Source organism: Equus caballus, chromosome 24 (genome assembly GCF_041296265.1).
Source record: "Equus caballus isolate H_3958 breed thoroughbred chromosome 24, TB-T2T, whole genome shotgun sequence".
In the NCBI taxonomy this organism is placed as follows: domain Eukaryota; kingdom Metazoa; phylum Chordata; class Mammalia; order Perissodactyla; family Equidae; genus Equus; species Equus caballus.
The window spans coordinates 19,905,608-19,926,428 of record NC_091707.1 but is presented as its reverse complement, the minus strand read 5'-3'; the positions used below and the strand labels follow the sequence as shown (position 1 = coordinate 19,926,428).

Below are 20,821 nucleotides of genomic sequence, written 5' to 3'. Positions count from 1 at the left end.
GGGGGCCGCGCCGCCAGCCCAGCCCGCGCGGAGGCGGCGGCGGGTCGGGGGCCAGTTCCCGGACGCGGACGATGGAGAGCTCGCTGGCAGTGCCGCGGCTGCCCCCGCACGACCCGCGCACTCCGCCGCTGGCGGTGGTGGACATGCACACGGGCGGCGAGCCGCTGCGCGTCGTGCTGGCGGGCTGTCCCGAGGTGGTCGGCCCCACGCTGCTGGCCAAGCGGCGCTACATGCGCCAACACCTGGACCACGTGCGGCGGCGGCTCCTGCTCGAGCCCCGGGGCCACCGGGACATGTACGGGGCCGTGCTGGTGCCCAGCGAGCTGCCCGACGCGCACCTGGGCGTCCTGTTCCTGCACAACGAGGGCTACAGCTCCATGTGCGGCCACGGGGTGCTGGCGCTGGGGCGCTTCGCGCTCGACTTCGGGCTGGTGCCCGCGCCGCCGGCCGGGGTCCGCGAGGCCCGCGTCAACATCCACTGCCCGTGCGGGCTGGTGGCCGCCTTCGTGCAGTGCGAGGGCGGCCGCAGCCGCGGCCCGGTGCGCTTCCACAGCGTCCCGGCCTTCGCGCTGGCCACAGGTAACCGGCTGCAGGTAACCTCCCACGCAGCTCACCGCGCTCTCTGCGGGCTGTGCCCTCGCGGCGCGACTGACCCGCCCTACAAGCCTTTGCGCTTAATTCTAGAGCAGTGCAAACGCGTCTTAGCGTTCTAGCCATGCGGATTTGGGCGGTGCCTGCAATGCGAATATCCCGCAGATCTCTCCGGGAGGAGTACAGAGCTCCGGGTTTCCCTTACTCAGCGCCTCCTTCCCGCTGTCAGGCTGTCCTAGAGCTCTGGCGGTTGGACAAAGCAAAGTTCGCTGGGGTCAAGGCAAGAGCAAAGAACAGCCAGTGAACTGTAATTCCCGGCTGGCTGAGAATACGCTCTCTAGACGCTTTATTGACCCGAAGGGTTACTAAAACTTATGCGTAAAAAGTGTCTTCTCCACTTTTGGGGAAAGAATTAAATGAGAATGAATAAATGAATCAATTTATAAATTGTGAAGATACGGATGTTGCTGCTCTTATTCTTTAATAACAGGAACAGACATTGCCTGCGTTCGAATCCTGACAACCCCCTAAAGCACTGCAACCGTAATCAAATTACTTAACCTCTCTGTGCCTGTTTCTTTGTTCTCTCATTGGTTTTGTGAGGATTAAATGAGAGTATGTAAGGTACGTAGAATTTTAGAAAATATATCCCTAGAAAGGCTGCAGAACATATGGAGTTGCTAGAGTTCTCTAGACCTTTGAAAGTGCAGAGCCTTTAAACGGTTGCATTGGGTTCCCTAGTACAGAGCGTGTACGTCCTGTCAAACGGGGTGTCTATAACTATAATCCTTACGAAGAGGGAGAGCCCTCCAAAGGGCTGATTTCTGTCGGGACGCTTTAGCGATCTGACTGGGCGTGAGCTGGGCGCTGATTTAGTCAAGCCAGGAATAGGGTTATCACCCTTTTCTTGGAGGTCTTCAAGCCAATCAATGATTTTGTTAGTTTGATCTTGATCCTTCTCCAGGATTGGGGTTTCAGATTAGCCTGCTCATGAATGACGCAGCGATAGCCCAGGCGTCGGAGAGCCTGAGAGCCACCTCGGGCAGCTGACGCACGCGCGGATGAAGAATGCCCCTGCGAAACTGATGCTTCTTTCCCCTTTAGGAGCGAAGGGCGTCACGTCGGATTGGAGGGCGCTTGAGGGAGACAGGAGTTCCTGTTTAGGATTGCACCTAAGCAGCCTCAACCGTTTAACTAGTCTTGCTACCCGGTTTCCCCCTCGGCCACCCCAGCGGCAGAGTAGAAACTCTCTAGATTTTGTAGGAAATGGCAGCTTGCAGCAAGTTCACCCACTACCTCCTGGTCCAGGCTTGGTTAGGGCACGGGCAGCCAGGCCCGCGGGCACAGTAGTTCCTGAGGGCCCCACTGTGTGACTGTGAGTAATCCGTGGGCGTTCACGGTCACTTTGAGTCATGAAGACGACGAAATCCTAAATTCTTTACTTTGAAAAATGCATGAAAGGCAGACTGATAGTGTTCAAAACCACTGCTCTGCCCCTCCCCATCTCGGTGACCTGGTGAAAGGGAGTCCATGCTCAGTGTCACGGTAGAATGAGGATGACAGCAGCACCCCGCTCAGAGGACTGCGGAGGTCACCTTCGCTCCATCAGCTGAAGCCCTCCATCCGAGGGCTGTTGCCTGTGTTCACGGGCTAGAACAGTAGGCAGGCAACGAATATTTGTGGAATGAGTAAATAAGTGAAATTTGGAGAAGACCGTGCTGATCGGCAAATGTAAATACCTGGTCCTCCTAAGAGCTCTATTGCCACTGGAAATTAAACTTTGGCTTTAATACTAACATATATTGTGTTCCTAATCTGTGCCAAGCTGGCCCCACACATGATCACAGGGAATTCTCAAAATAATCCTTTTGGGGGAAATAGCAATTTCACTTTGCACATGAGGACACCAAAGCCACACTTAACTTACCTTTCTGCACTCCAGGGGTCCCTGATTTCCATCTACTTCCTTGTTCTTTCACTAAACCTGCTTTTCATGTTGTACCAGCATCAAGATAAAGACGTTTTTGATTCACTTTTGCTGTTAAGCTCCAGAGGCGTGTTTCACTCTTTTGATTGACACATCACATGTTAAAAGGGCCCTGTGGACCCCCTGTAACTGATAGCGTACTGGATCTTTGTCTGACTCAGGGTGCAAACTCAGGAATGCAGGAAATATTTTATTTTTCACAACTTAATTTCTGAATTTGAGACCCCGCTCTGCCTTGTTGGTTGACTCTGCCACCTCCCTCCACATGCTGTCCCCTTTTCTCATATATGAGTGAACAAAGTTTCTTAAAAGTGCCACGGCCATGCAGAGGAGGGCCTTTGGTCCTCAGCTTGCACAGTTAGCCAGCGAAGCATCGTCTGCCCCAGTCCCTGTGGCCTCTGCCCCGCCCCCTGCGTCCCCCTCCCGGTTGCTGTCTCATCACAGCCCAGAGCCTCCCCCACCCCGTGCTGTGGGGAAGTCAGCACAGGTCTGCACTCTGGACCTTCAGCCTCTACTCAGTCCAGAGGAAATTTCTCGACTGACCAGGAGAAACAGTCTCCCTTCAGGACACTCCTTGGCCAACAAGTCTCTTTCCCCTGATGTCTTAGGTTTCCATAAAACAAAAACAAAGGCCTTCTCTGTCCCCTGCCATATGCCACCTGAATCTGGGAGGAGGAAGAGAAGAAATGTGAGAAGGCGTAAAATAGTTTTAATATCCCAAAATATCATCCAGCCCCATTCCTTGGGGAAATACAAATTCAAGATTTCAAACAAGTGACCTTCAGGTGAAACTTTGGGTATGCAATGGACTTGAAATACTCAAATAAAAACACTGATACAAAATGATACTGTAGCGGTCAGTGGTGCTACCGTGGCTTTATTCCGAGTATGCGCCTGCAGGGTACTTTAATGAGATGAACATATATAGATGACTAAGTATTTGTGTAGAACTTATATAGAAAAATTTCTCTTTTTCTTCCATTTGTTTTGACATTACAGCTGAAGAAAACCAATTTGTGCATAGGAGCCAAAATTTTCACTATGTAAACCATCCCTCGTAGCACAGCAGGGGGCCTGCATTCTCCTTCGCAGTTTCACATGTTGATGTCCCAGGGCTTTCCCTTTCTCTCTGCCTCTATTATGTTTCCTAGAAAAGATCCTCAGGATAGTGAACAAACATGTATGTGTAATTTGGGGAAAACATGGCATTCAAATGTTGTATAACATATGCAAACATTAAATAAAAAATAGAAAGATGCACTTAGCTAAAGGTCTACCATTATTTACCTAATGCTTACTCATCCTGAAAATGGGTTTTTTAATTCCTTCTTATGATAGAAAGAAGCTGCATCCCCCCCTCCCTCCCCCACCCCCGCCACCAAATACACATATTAAAAATGCTGTGGAGCCAACCCTAATTGCCTAGTGGTTAAAGTTCGGCACGCTCTGCTTCAGCAGCCTGGGTTCAGTTCCTGGCCACTGAAGCACACCACTCGTCTGTCAGTAGCCAAGCTGTGGTGGTGGCTCACATAGTCACATAGAAGAACTAGAAGCACTTACAACTAGAATATACAGCTATGTACTTTGGCTTTGGGAAGGGGAAAAAAAAGAGAGAGGAAGATTGGCAACAGATGTTAGCTCAGGGGGAATCTTTTCCAGAAAAAAAAAGATGCTCAATAGAAATTGCTGTCAAAGAAAATAAATAAAAATGCTGTGAATTTTATTGCTAAAACACTAAAAACAAATTGATTTTCAAACATATCTTTTTTAGATCTCCTGGTGGATGTTCCTGGTCATGGAAAGGTGGTGGTGGACATTGCATATGGTGGTGCATTTTATGCTTTTGTGAGTGCTGAAAAGTTAGGGCTCGATGTTTGTTCTGCAAAGACAAGGGACCTTGTGGATGCAGCGACTGCAGTGACAGGGGCAGTGAAAGCTCAGGTCAGTACAGCTGCTGCCATCATAACAAATGCCCCCCTCGGCGGCATGGGGGGAATCTAAATTACACGTCTATATGGAAAATTACACATCTATATATTTAAATTATTAGCAGTACTAAGAATAGGGTACTGGTTTGAATCTTAGTCTCCAGAGCAAGACTCCCTAGGAGTTCTAGCTTTGCCACTTGTGACTTTTGTAACCTTAAACATGTTACATAACCTCCATGTGCCCAGTTTTCCTATCTGTAAAATGGAAATTATGAAATACCTGCTTCATAGGGTGTTATAAGAATGAAATAAGTTGATACATATAAAGGACTCAGAATAGCACCTAGCCTGTAATAAATGTTCAATAAATGGTAACTATTATTAACTTTAATACATATGTACATAATATAATTTGTGGTTATTTAAACATATAGTAAATGTATCATACAGTATTCTACTAATTTGAAATGCATATCCTTTGCTATATGTGGTCATTCTGCAAAAATAATGAATGTAAAATATAGCTTACAAAATAGATTTCATTATATCTGATTACTCTTATTTCACGAGAAGATAAATTCATAATTAGTGATTTTTTTCTTACATTGCTAAAAAGTTACTTAACTTCTCAAGTAACTCTAGTTTTGGCATGGGAAAACCATTCCGATAAAATCGGTTCAGATAATAAACAAGTCTAGAATATTCTTTCATTTCTAGCACAAGTCTGCCATTTTACCTTGAACTTGGAACCTATAAATAAAGCTCATATGAGGTATTTGAATGTTTTAGCATATGAGAATTTAATTATTCTAAGTAAAAAAGAGCTTGTTAAAGATAGTGTCTAATCTACTTGTACTAATCATTATTTATAGGCCTATTTAACATACCTGAGGCTTTCACATAATTTATAACTTAATAAAATGAGACTATATACTATATCCTTGTTCTAAATTCTCATTTTTCCAGGACTGTCAATACCAATATGCAGAATTATTTTATCATAGTAACTTCTGAAGCTCTGAATTGATAGTAATTTTCTGTTTCATTAGTCAAACAGGTAATAGTTTGAGTTAACAATTTGGCATAAAATAATTTCACCTTATTTTTAATGAAATAAAGAGGAAAAGGAATAGTTTTCTTAATAAGGAGTAATTCTGAACTCATTAAAGCTTGAACTTCTTACCAAGGTGGCAAAGGGCAGACTTGGAGGGAAGAGGGATTCTGAGAAAAAGTTCTATCAGGGATGAGTCAGGCCATAGAACTACTTTGGGAATTGCTGACCATTCCTACTGTTGCTTTGGATGGAGGGAAAGGCTATTTTGGGGGCTGACATTAATAAACATCAATTCACCTTCATTCACTCTTTTAACAAAGAATTTATTGTGTGTCAGACACCATGCTAGTTGCTGGAGACAAAGGAAGAACAAAGGCCCCCTTCAGGGAGCTCGGTCTAGTTGGGGAAGCATACCTGTGATCAGTGCCATGTTGTCACCGTGCTACAGGGGAGCTGGGCAAAGGGACTGTAAGCGGACGGAGAACAAAGATCCAGTGTGCAGGCCTCATTCACTCGGTTATAGATGGGCTCTTTGTATTTTAAGAATTCAAATTTATTCAGCTGCTTTAAATGACAGGTAAGTGGTAGTGGAATGTGTTAACTATGAGGATACACATGGAAGTAAGATGTTAGTAGTCTCAGAAAAACTCTAAGATGTTACAGAAATCCAGGAAAAGCTCAAGAGCCAGAGCTCTCGAGAAGAACAGGAAGCACGGCACATTTGGGCCTGACCCACTTTCCCGCTAACGTGACTTGGCTACCCAGCCAGTGCCTGCTTCTCTCTGTGTGTATCTGTTGCTTTTCATGGTACCAACTGACTTCATCCTTGCAATAGATGGTTTTTTTTAACCCAATAGTTTCTCTCACCTAATAGCTTCTGCATCGTTATAACTTTTGCTTGCTCATGGCCTCTCACACTCCCTTCTCTATCAATGGTATTAACTTCAGCTCTAGAAACTCATTGCTTGATTCTTCCACATTATCTCCTTCAAGCTCCTGAGACTGTGGATACGACTGCCTTAGCTCCTCCTGTTTGAGCAGCCACTACCGGCCTGTGGACTGACCATCCTGGGATCAGTGTTTCAAAGGATGTGTGTTTGGGGGCTGTGTGTATAAAAGAGGGCTCTTCCTTTAGCAGAGGCTACGTATGTGCAGGGCAACTTCCTTAGAAAGGACTCAAAGTATGATAAGAGTCATAACTTCCAATAAAACTATATTTATCTAGACAAAGACTTCATTTCTAGTATTTAGTGCCTTGACCCAAAAGGTATTTTAAAAATGATAAAGATTGAAAAGTTATGTCTAAGAGTGCCCCAGCTACATTATTTGAATCAAAATATTTATTTCACATGTGGGTGATAATTTTTTTTGTTATCAGCAGTTTAACATTCATCATCCTGAAAGTGCAGACCTTGCCTTTCTGTACGGAACTATATTAACAGATGGAAGAGACGCTCACAGTGAGGAACCAACCACCAACATCTGTGTGTTTGCAGATGCACAGGTATTAAACCTGCAGTGTTTGGCACCAAAGCCAGGTAATATGGAAGCAGAACAGTGGGAACACTCCTACCTTCATTTATTCTTCCACAGGTTGACAGAAGTCCTACTGGCTCAGGAGTGACAGCCCGAATTGCCCTCCAGTATCACAAAGGGCTTCTGGAACTGAACCAGACCAGAGCCTTCAAAAGCAGTGCAACTGGCTCAGTCTTCACAGGGAAGGCTGTGAGGGTGAGTGACACGCTTAGCTTCTCATCTGTAAATGTGTTACTTTTGAGCCTAAGTTCGGTATTAGGTAAGTTTCTTCACTCAGCTCTCAGAAGAGACTTTTAAAGCAGGCCTGTAAAACTTGTGTTCAACTAGGATACTGGTTCTCAAAGTGTGGTTTGGGAAGCCCTGGAGGTCTCCAGGGTCCTTTCCACCGGTCCACAAGGTCAAAACTATATTCATAATAATACTAAGACATCATTGGCTCTTCACTTTCATTCTTTCACGAGCGTCCAGTACTCTGGAGGCCACGTGACGTGTGCCATCCCAGCTGACGGGAAGCAGAAGCAGAGGAGAATCTAGCCGTCGGCTGTAAAATCAGACATTAAAGAGTTTGCACAAGCCTAAGACAATGCCATTTTTCTCATTAAATGTTTTTGTTTTGGCAAATACAGTTATTTTCACAAAAATATGTTGTTTATGTTAACATGTAACAGGATTTACTATTTTTCAAATGAATTAATGAACAAATATCTTTAACTCCTAATATACTAAATATTGATAGATATAACCTATGTAAACAAAAACTCTTTGAAGTCCTCTGATCTTAAGGTATAAAGCAGTCCTGACACCAAAATGTTTGAGAACCACTAAATTAGGGTTTGGATTTTTTTTTTTTTTTTAGGAAGATTAACCCTGAGCTAACATCCACTGCCAATCCTCCTCTTTTTGCTGAGGAAGACTGGCCCTGAGCTAACATCTGTGCCCATCTTCCTCTACTTTATATATGGTACACCTGCCACAGCATGCCTTGATAAGTGGTACGTAGGTCCACACCCGGGATCTGAACCAGCAAACCCCAGTCTGCCAAAGCAGAATGTGCAAGTTTAACCGCTGCACCACCGGGCTGGCCCTTAGGGTTTGGATTTTGTTTGTATTTTATTGGAGTGTTTTATTTTATATAATAGGATGTGAAAAGTTGTGGAAAGAATTTTTTTAATAGAATCAAATTTTAAACATGCTAACAGAGCTAATTAATGAATCTACTCACAGTAGTAAATAAAATCTACTACAAGATGACCAGTTTACATTTAGTAAATGAATCTACTCATAAAGAACTCTTTAACATAGCAAACATTCTATCGTAATAAAGAGTTTTATATCCTAACATAGATGTTTTTAAAGTTTGGTTTTCCTAAAAATTGAAGTTTTTTAAAGTTAGGGATTCCTATATAATACAGTGATCTTATGAGATACCAACCCATCTCTGTTATTTGCAAAAATTTGGAATACACTGTCCTGGAGTCTGAGATTGAAGGTAATACAATCATCTACAACATTTGTTGGCTGCGTCACCATGTGTCAGTTTCCAAGCTGAGCACTCCACACACACCATCTCATTTAATCCTCATAGTACTCCTAGGAGGTTAGTACTGTTATTATCTTTTTTTTTTTTTTTTTTTACAGATGATAACATGGAGCATTAGAGAGTTTAGGTAATTTACAAGAGGTCAAACAGTTAGTGAGTCACGGAGCCAGGCCATGAACGAGGGTCTCTCCAAGCAGACCTTAGGCTGTTAAGCACTACTATATTGCCATTAGACAAAGCAAGTTTTCAATGAAGATTTATATTATAGCAGCTTCATAAAAAGATAGTAAAACTACTGTACTCTAACCTAATAATTGACATTTTACCTTAAGCTTGAGTTATTCTCATTTTTAAAAATTAGAAAATAAAAAGGTACTCTGTAGTTAAGATATGAAGTTATTTCTTTTATAGTTACTAATCGTACTTGCCAGAAGATCTTCCCTGGCACTGAACTCCTTCCCTCTGTCTGGGCTCTCCCGGGCTCTCTGATGGTATCTTCTCCATCTCTTTCCCAGCCCCACTTCCTTTCCCTGTCCTTCCATCTAGGGGTCCCCAGAAGTTTCCCCTTAGCTTCCTTCTCATCTCATCTGCAATTTGATGCCACTGGGCAATTTCACCCACTTGTAAAGCTTCATGTCCAACCACCTGCTGCTGATGACTCCCAAACCTTCATGTCTACATGCCAGCCTGTGCCTCTCTCCTGACCCTACTTGTATTCCCAACTGTCCACTAAACTCATCTCGAAATGATCATCCTAGAGATATCTCAAACTCAAGTTGTTAAAGAGTTCTTCCTTCCTTCCTAAAAGTGTTCTCCTGTCTCATTCCCCATCTTGGTTAGTGGTAGCACAAGCTTCCCTTCCAAACTAGAAACCATGGTCACATCTAACTTATTCCTATTCCTCGCCTCCCACACGCATTAATTCCCAAGTCTGTCACTTCTCCAGTTCTGTCTCTATATTTTGTTCTTCTCCATCCTCACTATAAACTATGCTAGTGACTCCAGATTCAATCAATGAATTAAAGTTTCCTCTTAATGGGTCTCTGAGTGTCTAGTCTTTCTCCTCTTCAATTTGCCCCCTACTTTGCAGCTAAGCTTATCTAAAACCCAAATCTGATAAGGTCACTCTCCTTAAAAACCTTCCATTGCCTAAAGGATTAACTCTTGGGTTTTCTTTAAAATAATAAAAAATATGTGGAGATTAAATAAAATGCTACTGAACAAATACTGGGTAAATGAAGAAATCAAAGGAGAGATCGAAAAATACCTGGAGACAAATGAAAATGAAAGTATAACATGCCAAAATTTATGGGATACAGCAAAAGCGGTTCCAAGAGGGAAGTTTATAGCAATACAGGCCTACCTCAACAAACAAGAAAAATCTCAATAAACAATCCAACAGTATACCTAAAGGAACTGGAAAAAGAAGAAGAAGCAAAGCCCAAAATGAGTAGAAGGAAGGAAATAATAAAAATCAGAGCAGAAGTAAATGAAACAGAGACTAAAAAGAAAAAATCAATGAAACTAAGAGCTGGTTCTTTGAACAGATAAGCAAAATTGACAAACCTTTAATTAGACTCACCAAGAAAAAAAGAGAGAAGGCTCAAATAAGTCAGAAATGAAAGAGGAGAAATTACAAAAGACAGCTCAAATACAAAAGCTTATAAGAGAATACTATGAAAAGCTATATGCCAACAAATTGGATAATCTAGAAGAAATGGATAAATTCTTACAATCATGCAACCTTCCAAAACTGGATCAAGAAGAAATAGAGAATTTGAATAGAGCAATCATCAGTAAGGAGATCGAAACAGTAATCAAAAACCTCCCCAAAAGTAAATGTCCAGGACCAGACAGCTTCCCTGGTGAATTCTACCAAACATTCAAAGGAGACTTAATACCTATCCTTCTCCAACTCTTCCAAAAAATTGAAGACGAGGCGAAGCTTCCTAACTCATTCTACGAAGCCAACAGCACCCTGATACCAAAATCAGACAAGGACAACACAAAATACGAAAATTACAGGCCAATATCACTGATGAACATTGGATGCAAAAATCCTCAACAAATACTAGCAAATCAAATACAACAATACATTAAAAAGATCATACACCATGATCAACTGGGATTTATTCCAGGAATGCAGGGATGGTTCAACATCTGCAAATCAATCAACGTGATATACCACATTAACAAAATGAAGAATAAAAACCTCATGATCATCTCAATAGATGGAGAGAAAGCATTTGAGAAGATACAGCATCCATTTATGGGAAAAACTCAAAATAAAATGGGGATAGAAGGAAAATACCTCAACATAATAAAGCCTATATATGACAAACATAAAGCTAATATCATTTTCAATGTAGAAAAACTGAAAGCTATCCCTCTAAGAACAGGAACCAGACAAGGATGCTCACTTTCACCACTCTTATTTAACATAGTATTGGAAGTCCTAGCCAGAGCAGTCAGGCAAGAAAAAGAAATAAAAGGGATTAAACATGGAAAGGAAGAAGTGAAACTGTCACTATTTGCAGATGACATGATTTTATATATAGAAACCCCTAAAGAATCCACCAAAAATCTGTTAGAAATAATAAATGTTTACAGTAAAGTTGCAGGATACAAAATCAACACACAAAAGTCAGTTGCATTTCTATACACTAACAACAAAGTAGCAGAAAGAGAAATTAAGAATACCATCCCATTTACAATTGCAACAAAAACAACAAGATAGCCAAGAATAAACTTGACAAAGAGGTGAAAGAAGCTGGAAACTATAAAACATTGTTGAAAGAAATTGCAGAAGACACAAAGAAGTGGGAAGATATTCTGTGTTCTTGGATTGGAAGAATTAACATAGTTAAAACGTCCATACTTCCTAAAGCAATGCAATCCCTATCAAAGTTCCAACGACATTTTTCACAGAAATAGAACAAAGGATCATAAAATTTGTACAGAAAAACAAAAGGCCCCAAATAGCCAAAGCAATCCTGAGGAAAAAGAACAAAGCTGGAGGTATCACACTCCCTGATTTCAAAATATACTACAAAGCTATAGTAACCAGAACAGCGTGGTACTGGTAGAAAAACAGACACAAAGATCAATGCATCAAAATCGAGAGCCCAGAAATAAACCCACACATCTTTGGACAGCTAATTTTCCACACAGGAGCCAAGAACATACAATAGAGAAAGGAAAGTCTCGTCGATAAACGGTGTTGGGAAAACTGGACAGCCACGTGCAAAAGAATGAAAGTAGACCATTCTCTTACCCCATTCACAAAAATAAACTCAAAAAGAATTAAAGACTTGAATGTAAGATCTGAAACCAAGAAACTTCTAGAAGAAAAGTACGGTCTTCAACATCAGTCTTAGCAGCATATTTGCAAGTACCATGTCTGACTAGACAAGAGAAACAATAGAAAAAGTAAACAAATGGGACTACATCAAACTAAAAAGCTTCTGCACAGCAAAGGGAACAATCAACAAAATGAAAAGACAACCTAACAATTGGGAGAAGATATTTGTAAAGCATATATCTGATAAGGGGTTAATATCTGAAATATATAAATAACTCGTACTTCCCAATAAAAAGACCAACAACCTAATTAAAAAATGGGCTAAAGATCTGAACAGACATTTCTCCAAAGAAGATATACGGATCAGGCACATGAAAAGATGTTCAACATCACTAATTATCAGGCAAATGTAAATCAAACCTACAATGAGATATCACCTCATGCCTGTCAGAATGGCTATAATTAACAAGACAGGAAATAATAAGTGTTGGAGAGGATGCAGAGAAAAGGGAACTCTCTACACTGCTGGTGGCAGTGCAAACTGGTGCAGCCACTATGAAAAACAGTATGGAGATTCCTCAAAAAATTGAGGGGAACTACCATAGGATCCAGCTACTCCACTGCTGGGTACTTATCCAAAGAACATGAAAACACAAATGCATAAAGATACATGCACCTCTATATTCACTGCAGCACTATTCACAATAGCCAAGACTTGGAAGCAACCTAGGTGCCCATCAAGGGACGAATGGATAAAGAAGATGTATATATTGTGTGTATATGTGTATATATATATATATATATATATATATATATATATATACACAATGGAATACTACTCAGCCATGAGAAATGATGAAATCCAGCCATTTGTGACAACATGGATGGAACTTGAGGGTATTATGCTAAGAGACATAAGTCAGAGGGAGAAAGTCAAATACCATATGATCTCACTCATAAGTAGAAGATGAAAACAACAACACATAAAAACAGAGATTGGACTGGTGGTTCCCAGAGGGGAAGCTGGGAGGGAAGAGGGTAAAAGGGGTGATTAGGCACAAATGTGTGGTGATGGATGGTAATTAGTCTTTGGGTGGTGAACATGATGTAATCTACACAGAAACTGAAATGTAATGATGTACACCTGAAATTTATATAATGTTATAAACCAATGTTACCACAATAAACAACAATAATAAAATGATAAAAATCAAGAATACAGCTTTTAGGCCACATACAACAAGAGTGAAGTATTTTGATACTATACTCCTTTCATCTTTTTTCAGGAAGCAAAATGTGGTGATTTTAAAGCTGTTATAGTGGAAGTATCTGGACAAGCCCACTACACAGGTACAGCAAGTTTTACAATCGAAGACGATGACCCACTGAGGGATGGATTTCTTCTCAAGTGACTTCTATGGCTTTTAAAGGCTTCCTTCTTAAAGCAATAATTGTAATTAATTTTTCTCTGAATTATGTGGAAAGCTATCCAAATTGTAAATGTAAGCCAACTTCCATTCTTTTTAAAATAGTATGCTGTGGCTAAATGTCATTATACCTCATATTTGCACATGTGTATTGGTATATGTAGCAAACAAAATGCCAAAAATTCAGAATATTTTTCTTGTTATTATATGTCAGGTAAAACTAAAACCTTAATTGTTACTTTTAAAATAATACTCTATGGTAATTACTAAAATATGTTAAAGATTGCTTGAATATTGTTCAAATGCTTGAATAATAGCTTGAATTGTAGCCCTCACAAGAAGTTCATTACTTTAGTCTTCCAGGTTCGAGCAAAATAATGGCGTCTTCTCTGAGCAGCATGTAAGTTAGACGGATTATTATAAGGTACTCTACCCTTAGTGAGTATAGCGTGGAAGAGAGTGGGGGCGGGTCAGCTTCTTTGGGTCAATGTTGTTCTAGCTGCTGCTGGGATGCTCTCTGTGGTGCACAGCCCAGATCCTACACCCAGGTAACTGAAGCCTGATAAACTGACATGAGAACACCAACTAATCATTAGACTTTTGCTGTGTCTTTAAGGCTTTTACAATAGAGATTGTTTATTGCATTATTGAAATACAGGTACACAGGAAATATCAATCAATGAATCACTACCGTGGGGTGAGTCTCATCCTCTCCCAGCTACGTGCCAGGTAGATTTAAAACATGAAAGAAATGTTAACTGTTGACATTCTTGCTAGTTAATTGTCTGTGAGCCTGTTAAAAATAAAATTTGATCATTATCAGTCATTATAAAATGAAGTATTAAAAAATTATTCCACATGTGGTGCTCTCAATATTCAGTAGACTCTTTTGTGAGGTAAGTGATAGTATTTTTTTCTCAGCATACAGAAACTGAAGTAATTAATTCATTTGAACTGGCTTTGTCATCCAGCAAGTCTGTATAGACCCAGGTGTTAGGTCTGGGACTGAATTACCTGACCAACGTGAGGGCTATAAAGTTAATGTGCTTGATTTCCTTATTACACAAAAACACTTAAGATGTTTTCCACTCATTTTCTATAAAATTTTGTGGTAAAGAAATCACTTACTTCCAAAAAATGACATTATTCCTAACAAACACGAAAAATCCCCAAATAAGTAATCTCAAACTACACCTAACTGAATTAGGAAAAGAAGAACATAAGCCCAAAGTCAGCAGAATGAGGCAAATAATAAAAATCAGAGCAGAAATAAATGCAATGGAAACAAACACAGTAGAAAGGACCAGTGAAACAAAGAGCTCGTTCTTTGAGAAGATAAACAAAATTGACACACCCCTAGCCAGACTTACAAAAAATGACACTAAGTCAATATGACCAGGAAGATTCCTACAGATTAGGGAGATGTGCTGTACTTTTTTTTAAAAAAAACAAAAACAGAACCACTATTTTCTCTTCAAATTTCACGTCACATTAATTTGAAAAAAAGATACATACATTGTTTAAAAGTTACATTTTATAGCATTTTGTAACTGCCACACACATCTCCTCCACTTTAATGACATACACCATGAAATGGGTGTTATTCTCCCATGGCGACCAAGAGTGGGGAGATTTTATCACTAACATTCTTTAGAATTGTCAGCACGTGGTGAGAAGAAAAAGCAGACTGACTTTTAGTCGGTTTTATTATTGTTTTAAAATTCTCTAGAGACAGCGCACCCCCGTATCCACTGCACCCCCTGCCCCACCAACAGCATGCGGGGTGTTTACCCCATTTATATATGTATCTGAGGGAAACGCAAGTCGGACCTGTTAAATAACTGTCCCAAGGTCACCTTAGAGGCCGTGACTCTAGGACCTCCGGCCCCGAGTCCAGTATTCCCTCCTGCACTTGTTCCAAGATCTGGTACCTTAACAAAACTCTTAGATTTCTTGAACATTAAAAAATAAATATTGCCTAAATCTCCCTAAATTCTAATCCAAACCAGAGCCAAATCCTTGCAATAATATTCATTCCATCTGCACTTCAGCCCGTCTCCCTTAGAGTCAAAAACAGTAGGGAAATTGACTCCTCTCGCCTGCACATGTCTAATCAGTCACAGAGCCCTATTTTCCCTTCTCAATACTGCCCACCTCTGTCCCTTCCCATCTGAGTAAAGGTCTTGCCTCATCAATTAACTCTTTCAAGCAACCTCCTTCCCCTCACTGGTTCCTCCTCTAAGTACTGAAATGTGCTCATCATAAACAAAGTGAAACAAACATTCCTTGTCCACTTTCCCTCTCTAGCTTGCTGTCACCCTGATTTCCTTGCCTTTGTAGTCAAGCGTCCAGATTCCTGACTCTGCTCACTGGGAACATTTTCTCGCCTCCCATTTGCTATTCAACTATTGCAATCTGGTTTCCAGCTCATGACTCATTGGAAACCATGCTTGACCTAACTGCCAGATCGAACGGTCACCCAAGGGTTTATACAAGCCATGGTGGACGCTGCTGCTTGCTCCTGGCAGGCAAGTATGGTGCATTTTAGAGCAGGAACTCCACTCCCTTGGTGCTGAGTTCAGCCACAGAGCCACTCACTGAGGCTTTCCAGGCCATAGGTTAGTACCCAGTCCCCATTAGTACCCACCAGGTGCTATAAATGTGTGGGCCCGAATCCATCTGGTCTGCACGTGAATTGCACAATGATTTTTGCTCCAAGTCCTCTAGACTCCATAAGAATTGGAGTATCCTTCTTTTCAACCCTCAGAACTCGCAAGTTCCATACCATCCCTCCTTACGGCAGTGCTTCTTGTATGTCAATGTGGGTATGAATTACCTGGGGATCTTAATCTGCAGTCTCATTTATTGGGTGTGGGATGGGGCAGTTCTGACAAGCTCTCAGGTGATGCTGATGCTGCTGGCAGGAGGACTGCAGTGTGATTAGCAAAACTTGTTAACCAATCTATTTTAATTACCTGCCTGGGCCCACGCTTAACAGGTGAGTCTCCTCTACCTGGCAACTTCTCTGAGCTCTGAAATACATGAAAGGCCTGTTAGGTCCCCACCTGGAGGAAAAGGAGAGCACTGACATCATCATTAGTGCAACTTTCCTGAGAAGAGGCTGAGACAATTACCTTGTCCTCTTTTCTGAAAAGCAAAACAAAACCAAAACCACAGGACAGCTGATTTCCCAGTTAGCCAAATATACCTCATTAAATATTTCACTCACCCACCTCGCTTTTCTCCCTCTACCTGCATTTTAATTTCTACTACTCACATTCCATCCATGGTTCTTTTCTGTCTTCACTCAATACCCTCTCCCTAAGTCGTCACACTCATGCCTGTGGTTTTCTCCCGTGTAGACAGGCTGACATCTCCCAAATCTCTAAATCCTGAGAAGCAGAGCCATACTGCAGATCACCACTTAGTGGGCAAACCAAACTCATCAGCTTCCCAGAACGTGCCCCTCCTCCTGCACGCCCTCACTTGGTTAATGGTACCACCATTCATCGAGCCAAGAACTTGGGATTCATCCTTGGCTCCTTGTTCACAGCCTGCCATCCTATATGTTGATGCTCCTGAGGGGGATGTCTGTGGATTTGGCTGGCATCATTCCTTTCCCCTTCTCTTAACAACACTCTCCTTTTCCTTTGGGAAACTATCCATCCCCTGCATGGAACCTTGCTGGGAGCGCCAGGCAAGGGCTATGCCAATCAGACTCTCTCCCCCAGGACCTGAGAGAAATGACAAAGGTCTGAGAAATGGTTGAAGGCCACTTATTCTGATAGTGCCCTAAAGAGGTCACCCCCAGTTAGTTTCTGCTCACTCTACCCACAGAGCTGCCCTGACTTCTCTTGTTCTTGGGGCTGGCTGTTAGGCTACCTTTTTGTAATTTGAACTCCTCCTGTCCTTCCAGTAAATTCTTTTGCTTAAATGAGACAGTGCCCTCACTGTTTGTACTGCTTATATCCAAAGACCCTAAGCCATACACTACCTCCTTAAAATCTCTTCCTCACTGTAAATGCCCTAGTTCAGACTCTTTCATTTCTCCTCTGGGCCATTACAATCCCTTTTCTAAACTGGTCTCCCAGTTGCCAGATTCTCCCCCTACAGTCACTCAAAAAATATTTTTTTGTGTGTACCTAGTAGTTTTCCAGAGTGCTGAGTGCTCAGAATCTAATAAAAAGCCAAACAGACAAAGTCCTGGTCTTCACAGAGACTACAATGAGAGGCAGGCAATACTTTACCAAAAAAGATAATTACAGGGGCCAGCCCTGTGGCCCGAGCGGTTAAGTTCACGCGCTCCGCTTCGGCGGCCCAGGGTTTTGCCGGTTCAGATCCTGGGCTTGGACACGGCACCGCTTGTCAGGCCACACTGAGGTGGCATCCCCCAGAGCCAGAAGGACCTACAACTAGAATATGCAACTATGTACTGGGGTGCTTCAGGGAGAAAGAAAAGAAAAGAAAAAAAAAAGGAAGATTGGCAACAGATGTTAGCTCAGGTGCCAATCTTAAAAAAAGAAAAAAAAATCAATTACAGACTGGTTCTGTGCAAGAAGCCAAGGAAGGCTTCCCTCGAGAGACTAACTCTCACGCAGACACGGGGATTCAAGGGAACTGGGGGAAGCGGGGAATGAAGCTCTCAGGCAGAGGGGACAGCAAGTGCAAATGCTCTAAGATGGGGGTTTAAGGAACTCACAAAAGGCCAGTGTCACTAGAGGGGAGCAAAAACGGAAAGTGGCCCCAAATGAGCCTAGAAAGGAAGCAGATGTCATCTCATGCAGTGCCTTGTAGGAAAAATTAAGGATTGGGGTCCTTATCATAAATTCAACAGAGAAAGCCATTAGAGGAGTTTAAATAAGTGAATGGAATGATCGAATTTATTTTATTTAAAAGAGCATTCTGCCTCCAGGGGGGAATAGGGGGTGGATGTGGGGAGACCAGTTAGGAGGTGACAGGAGTAGTCCAAAGAAGAGAGGGCGAGAGCTAAGATTCAGGTGGAGGACAAAGTGATGGAGGAAGTGAGTGGATACAAAGATATTTAACAAGTAGAACCCCCAGGATGTCTCAACGGATTGGACATGGGCTGGTGGTGAGGAAGAGGAATTTATGTAGAAAGAATCCTAAGTTTTTGGCTTGTAAGCTAGATGGAAGATGGTGCCATTTTCTGAGACAGAAAATATTGAGGACCAAGGTTTTTAGGAAAAGTGGAGGGAAGATCATGAATTCCATTTTGGTTACGTTGAGTTTGAGGTGTTTTTCACACCAAGAAGAAATGCCAAGTAGCAAGATATACAGTTTGAGGCTGGAGATATAATTTGGAGTTATGAATATATAGGTAGTTTTCAAAGCTCCAGGTGTTAGTGAGATGAGAGAGGAAGTCCGGAGGAGGCGAGGACTAAGCCTTGATGGACTCCGGCATTTAAAGGCAGGTAGAAGATAACCTGGCAGAAGACACTGAGGCAAACAAGGAAGGAAGAACACCAGGAGAGCGTGAGGTCACTCTTATCTTTCTGAATTGCACCAGATCATCACCCTCCCTTGCTTAAACCCCTTCAAGGGCTAATGTCATTACCCCATCTTCCCCTGACGAAGTTCAATCTCCATAACACAGCATGCCAGTCCTCTCTGAGAGAGCCCCAATCAACTTTTACCATTTATTTCCCTCTTCACTCCCTACCCTGTACCGTAGAATACAGACACTTCTCACCGATACAAGAGAGTCAAGTACTTAGATGCTAACCTTTAGACTTTGCACATGCAACAAATATCCTTCCTTTTCTTCTTTTTTTGGAGAGTCCAATGTCAGCTCTTGTGAGAAATCTTCATCAGCTACCCTAGGAAAAGTTAGTTACCTCCATAGAATTTCATTCAATATTTTTTAACAACACTTATGACATTGCAATATATTTGTGTTTGCCTAAAACTGTAAGGTTCTTTGAGCTGGAATCCTCTGTTGTTTTTGTTGTTTCTGAAAATCTAGCATGAGGAAGATTTGCTAAATAAATTAATCTACTATATGTTTTTGTCTTAATTCAGTGGTTCTCAGCTGAGGTTGTTTCCCACTCCTACCCCCAGGGACATTTGGCAACCTCTGGAGACATTTTTCATTGTCACCACTGGCATCTCGTGGGTAGAGGCTAGGGATGCTGCTAACCATCCCACAATGCCTAGGGATGCTGCTAACCATCCACAATGCATAGGGTAGCCCCCACAGGAAAGATTTATCTGGCTCAAAATGTTATAGTGCTTAGTTTATCACTAAGTTAAATGAACTTCTATTTATGCTGTAAATGTCCGGTAGGATGCTTTTCCTCAGTTGAAATAAGCACCCAACCACTAATATCATTGACTCTAAGACCTGCGAGTGTACTAGTCATTCTTTAGAGCAGTGTTTCCCACACTTGACTGTGCATCAGAATCACTTGCAGGGCATATGGCTGGGCCCCACCCCCAGAGTTTCAGATTCAGTAGATTTGGGGAAGGGCCTGAGAATCTGCATGTCTACAAGTTCCCAGGTCATGCTGATCCTGTTGGTCCAGGGCCCACGGTATGCAAACCACTGCTTTAGAGAACCTGAGGGTTTATCACACTTTCTTCCATTAGAGGCCATGCCCAGAAACTTGAGATGCAGCTTCCCTGGACAGCCAGGCCCTTCCTGTTCTAGTAGATTCCAGCCGGATACCTGGAGCTGCATCTGCCTGGCTGGCAGCACCTTAGACTCAAAATACACTACGTTCCAGAGAATTAATGAAGGCTGCCAGCAGCCTTCTCCCCCTACACACATAGGTGAGCCAATTATGGTCCTGAGGTCTTGGCCCTTGAAAACAAGGTGACGTCCTGCCTCCAAGATGCATATCCAGCTCCTCAGAGCACCTGTATCAGAATCACCTATTGGGTTTAGATTCATGGGCCCACCCTCAGTAATCCTGGGAGTGGGCCAGTGAATCTGCCTTTTAACAAGCCCACAGCAGCGGCTCTCAGTGTGGTCCTCGGACCAGCAACATCATCACCACCTGCGAACTTGTTAGAGAGGCAGATTCTCCGACAGGCCCCCAGACCTGAAACTCCGGGGTTGGGCCCAGTCACTTGTGTTTTAACAAGGCCCTAGGTGACTCTGTTGCACGCTCAAGTTTGCGAACACCTGGTTTAAATTATTCTGCCCCTCAAGCTTAAGCTATCGAAATTTAGACTATTTTTCACTTCAGGGTCTAGATTCCTTTCCTACCTGCATATGCCAGTAACACCCACAGCGAGCAAAGCGCCCCCCACAAAGGCCTCCCGTAGGGCCGTTGCGTCCAACAAGCGAGCTCTCGAGCGTGCGCACCCGGGGCAGGCGGGCGTTTCTGCGCGGGAGCCCCGCCCCGCTCTGGGGCCGGTGCGGGTCACGGAGGAGGCCTCCCCGAAGCGCAGCCCCGGGCTGGGTGACCTGGGGCAGAGGCGAGGGCGCTGTCCGG

At 42.6% G+C, this 20,821-nt stretch overlaps 1 protein-coding gene and 1 long non-coding RNA gene across 4 annotated transcripts; one reads left to right on the top strand and one right to left on the bottom strand.

Moving 5' to 3' along the window:
- Positions 1–4: 4 nt before the first annotated feature.
- Positions 5–14,223, top strand: L3HYPDH (trans-L-3-hydroxyproline dehydratase). 2 transcript variants are annotated; one of them, XM_014735623.3, is made up of 5 exons: positions 5–579; positions 4,350–4,519; positions 6,942–7,064; positions 7,154–7,291; positions 13,224–14,223. In XM_014735623.3, exons 1-5 carry the CDS (start codon positions 72–74, stop codon positions 13,347–13,349), a joined length of 1,065 nt encoding a protein of 354 aa, XP_014591109.2. In that variant the 5' UTR covers positions 5–71; the 3' UTR covers positions 13,350–14,223. The 2 variants fall into 2 exon arrangements, with proteins under 2 accessions (XP_014591109.2, XP_023483592.1); XM_023627824.2 differs by having other exon boundaries at positions 27–579; positions 6,939–7,064.
- LOC111770289 (uncharacterized) lies at positions 3,599–20,800 on the bottom strand. 2 transcript variants are annotated; one of them, XR_011432155.1, is made up of 3 exons: positions 20,593–20,684; positions 19,108–19,201; positions 3,599–3,725 (listed from the first exon to the last, which is right to left on the bottom strand). It is a non-coding gene; the product is annotated as an uncharacterized lncRNA (long non-coding RNA). The 2 variants fall into 2 exon arrangements; XR_011432154.1 differs by lacking the exon at positions 3,599–3,725 and having other exon boundaries at positions 15,053–19,201; positions 20,593–20,800.
- Between the last annotated feature and the right edge of the window lie 21 nt (positions 20,801–20,821).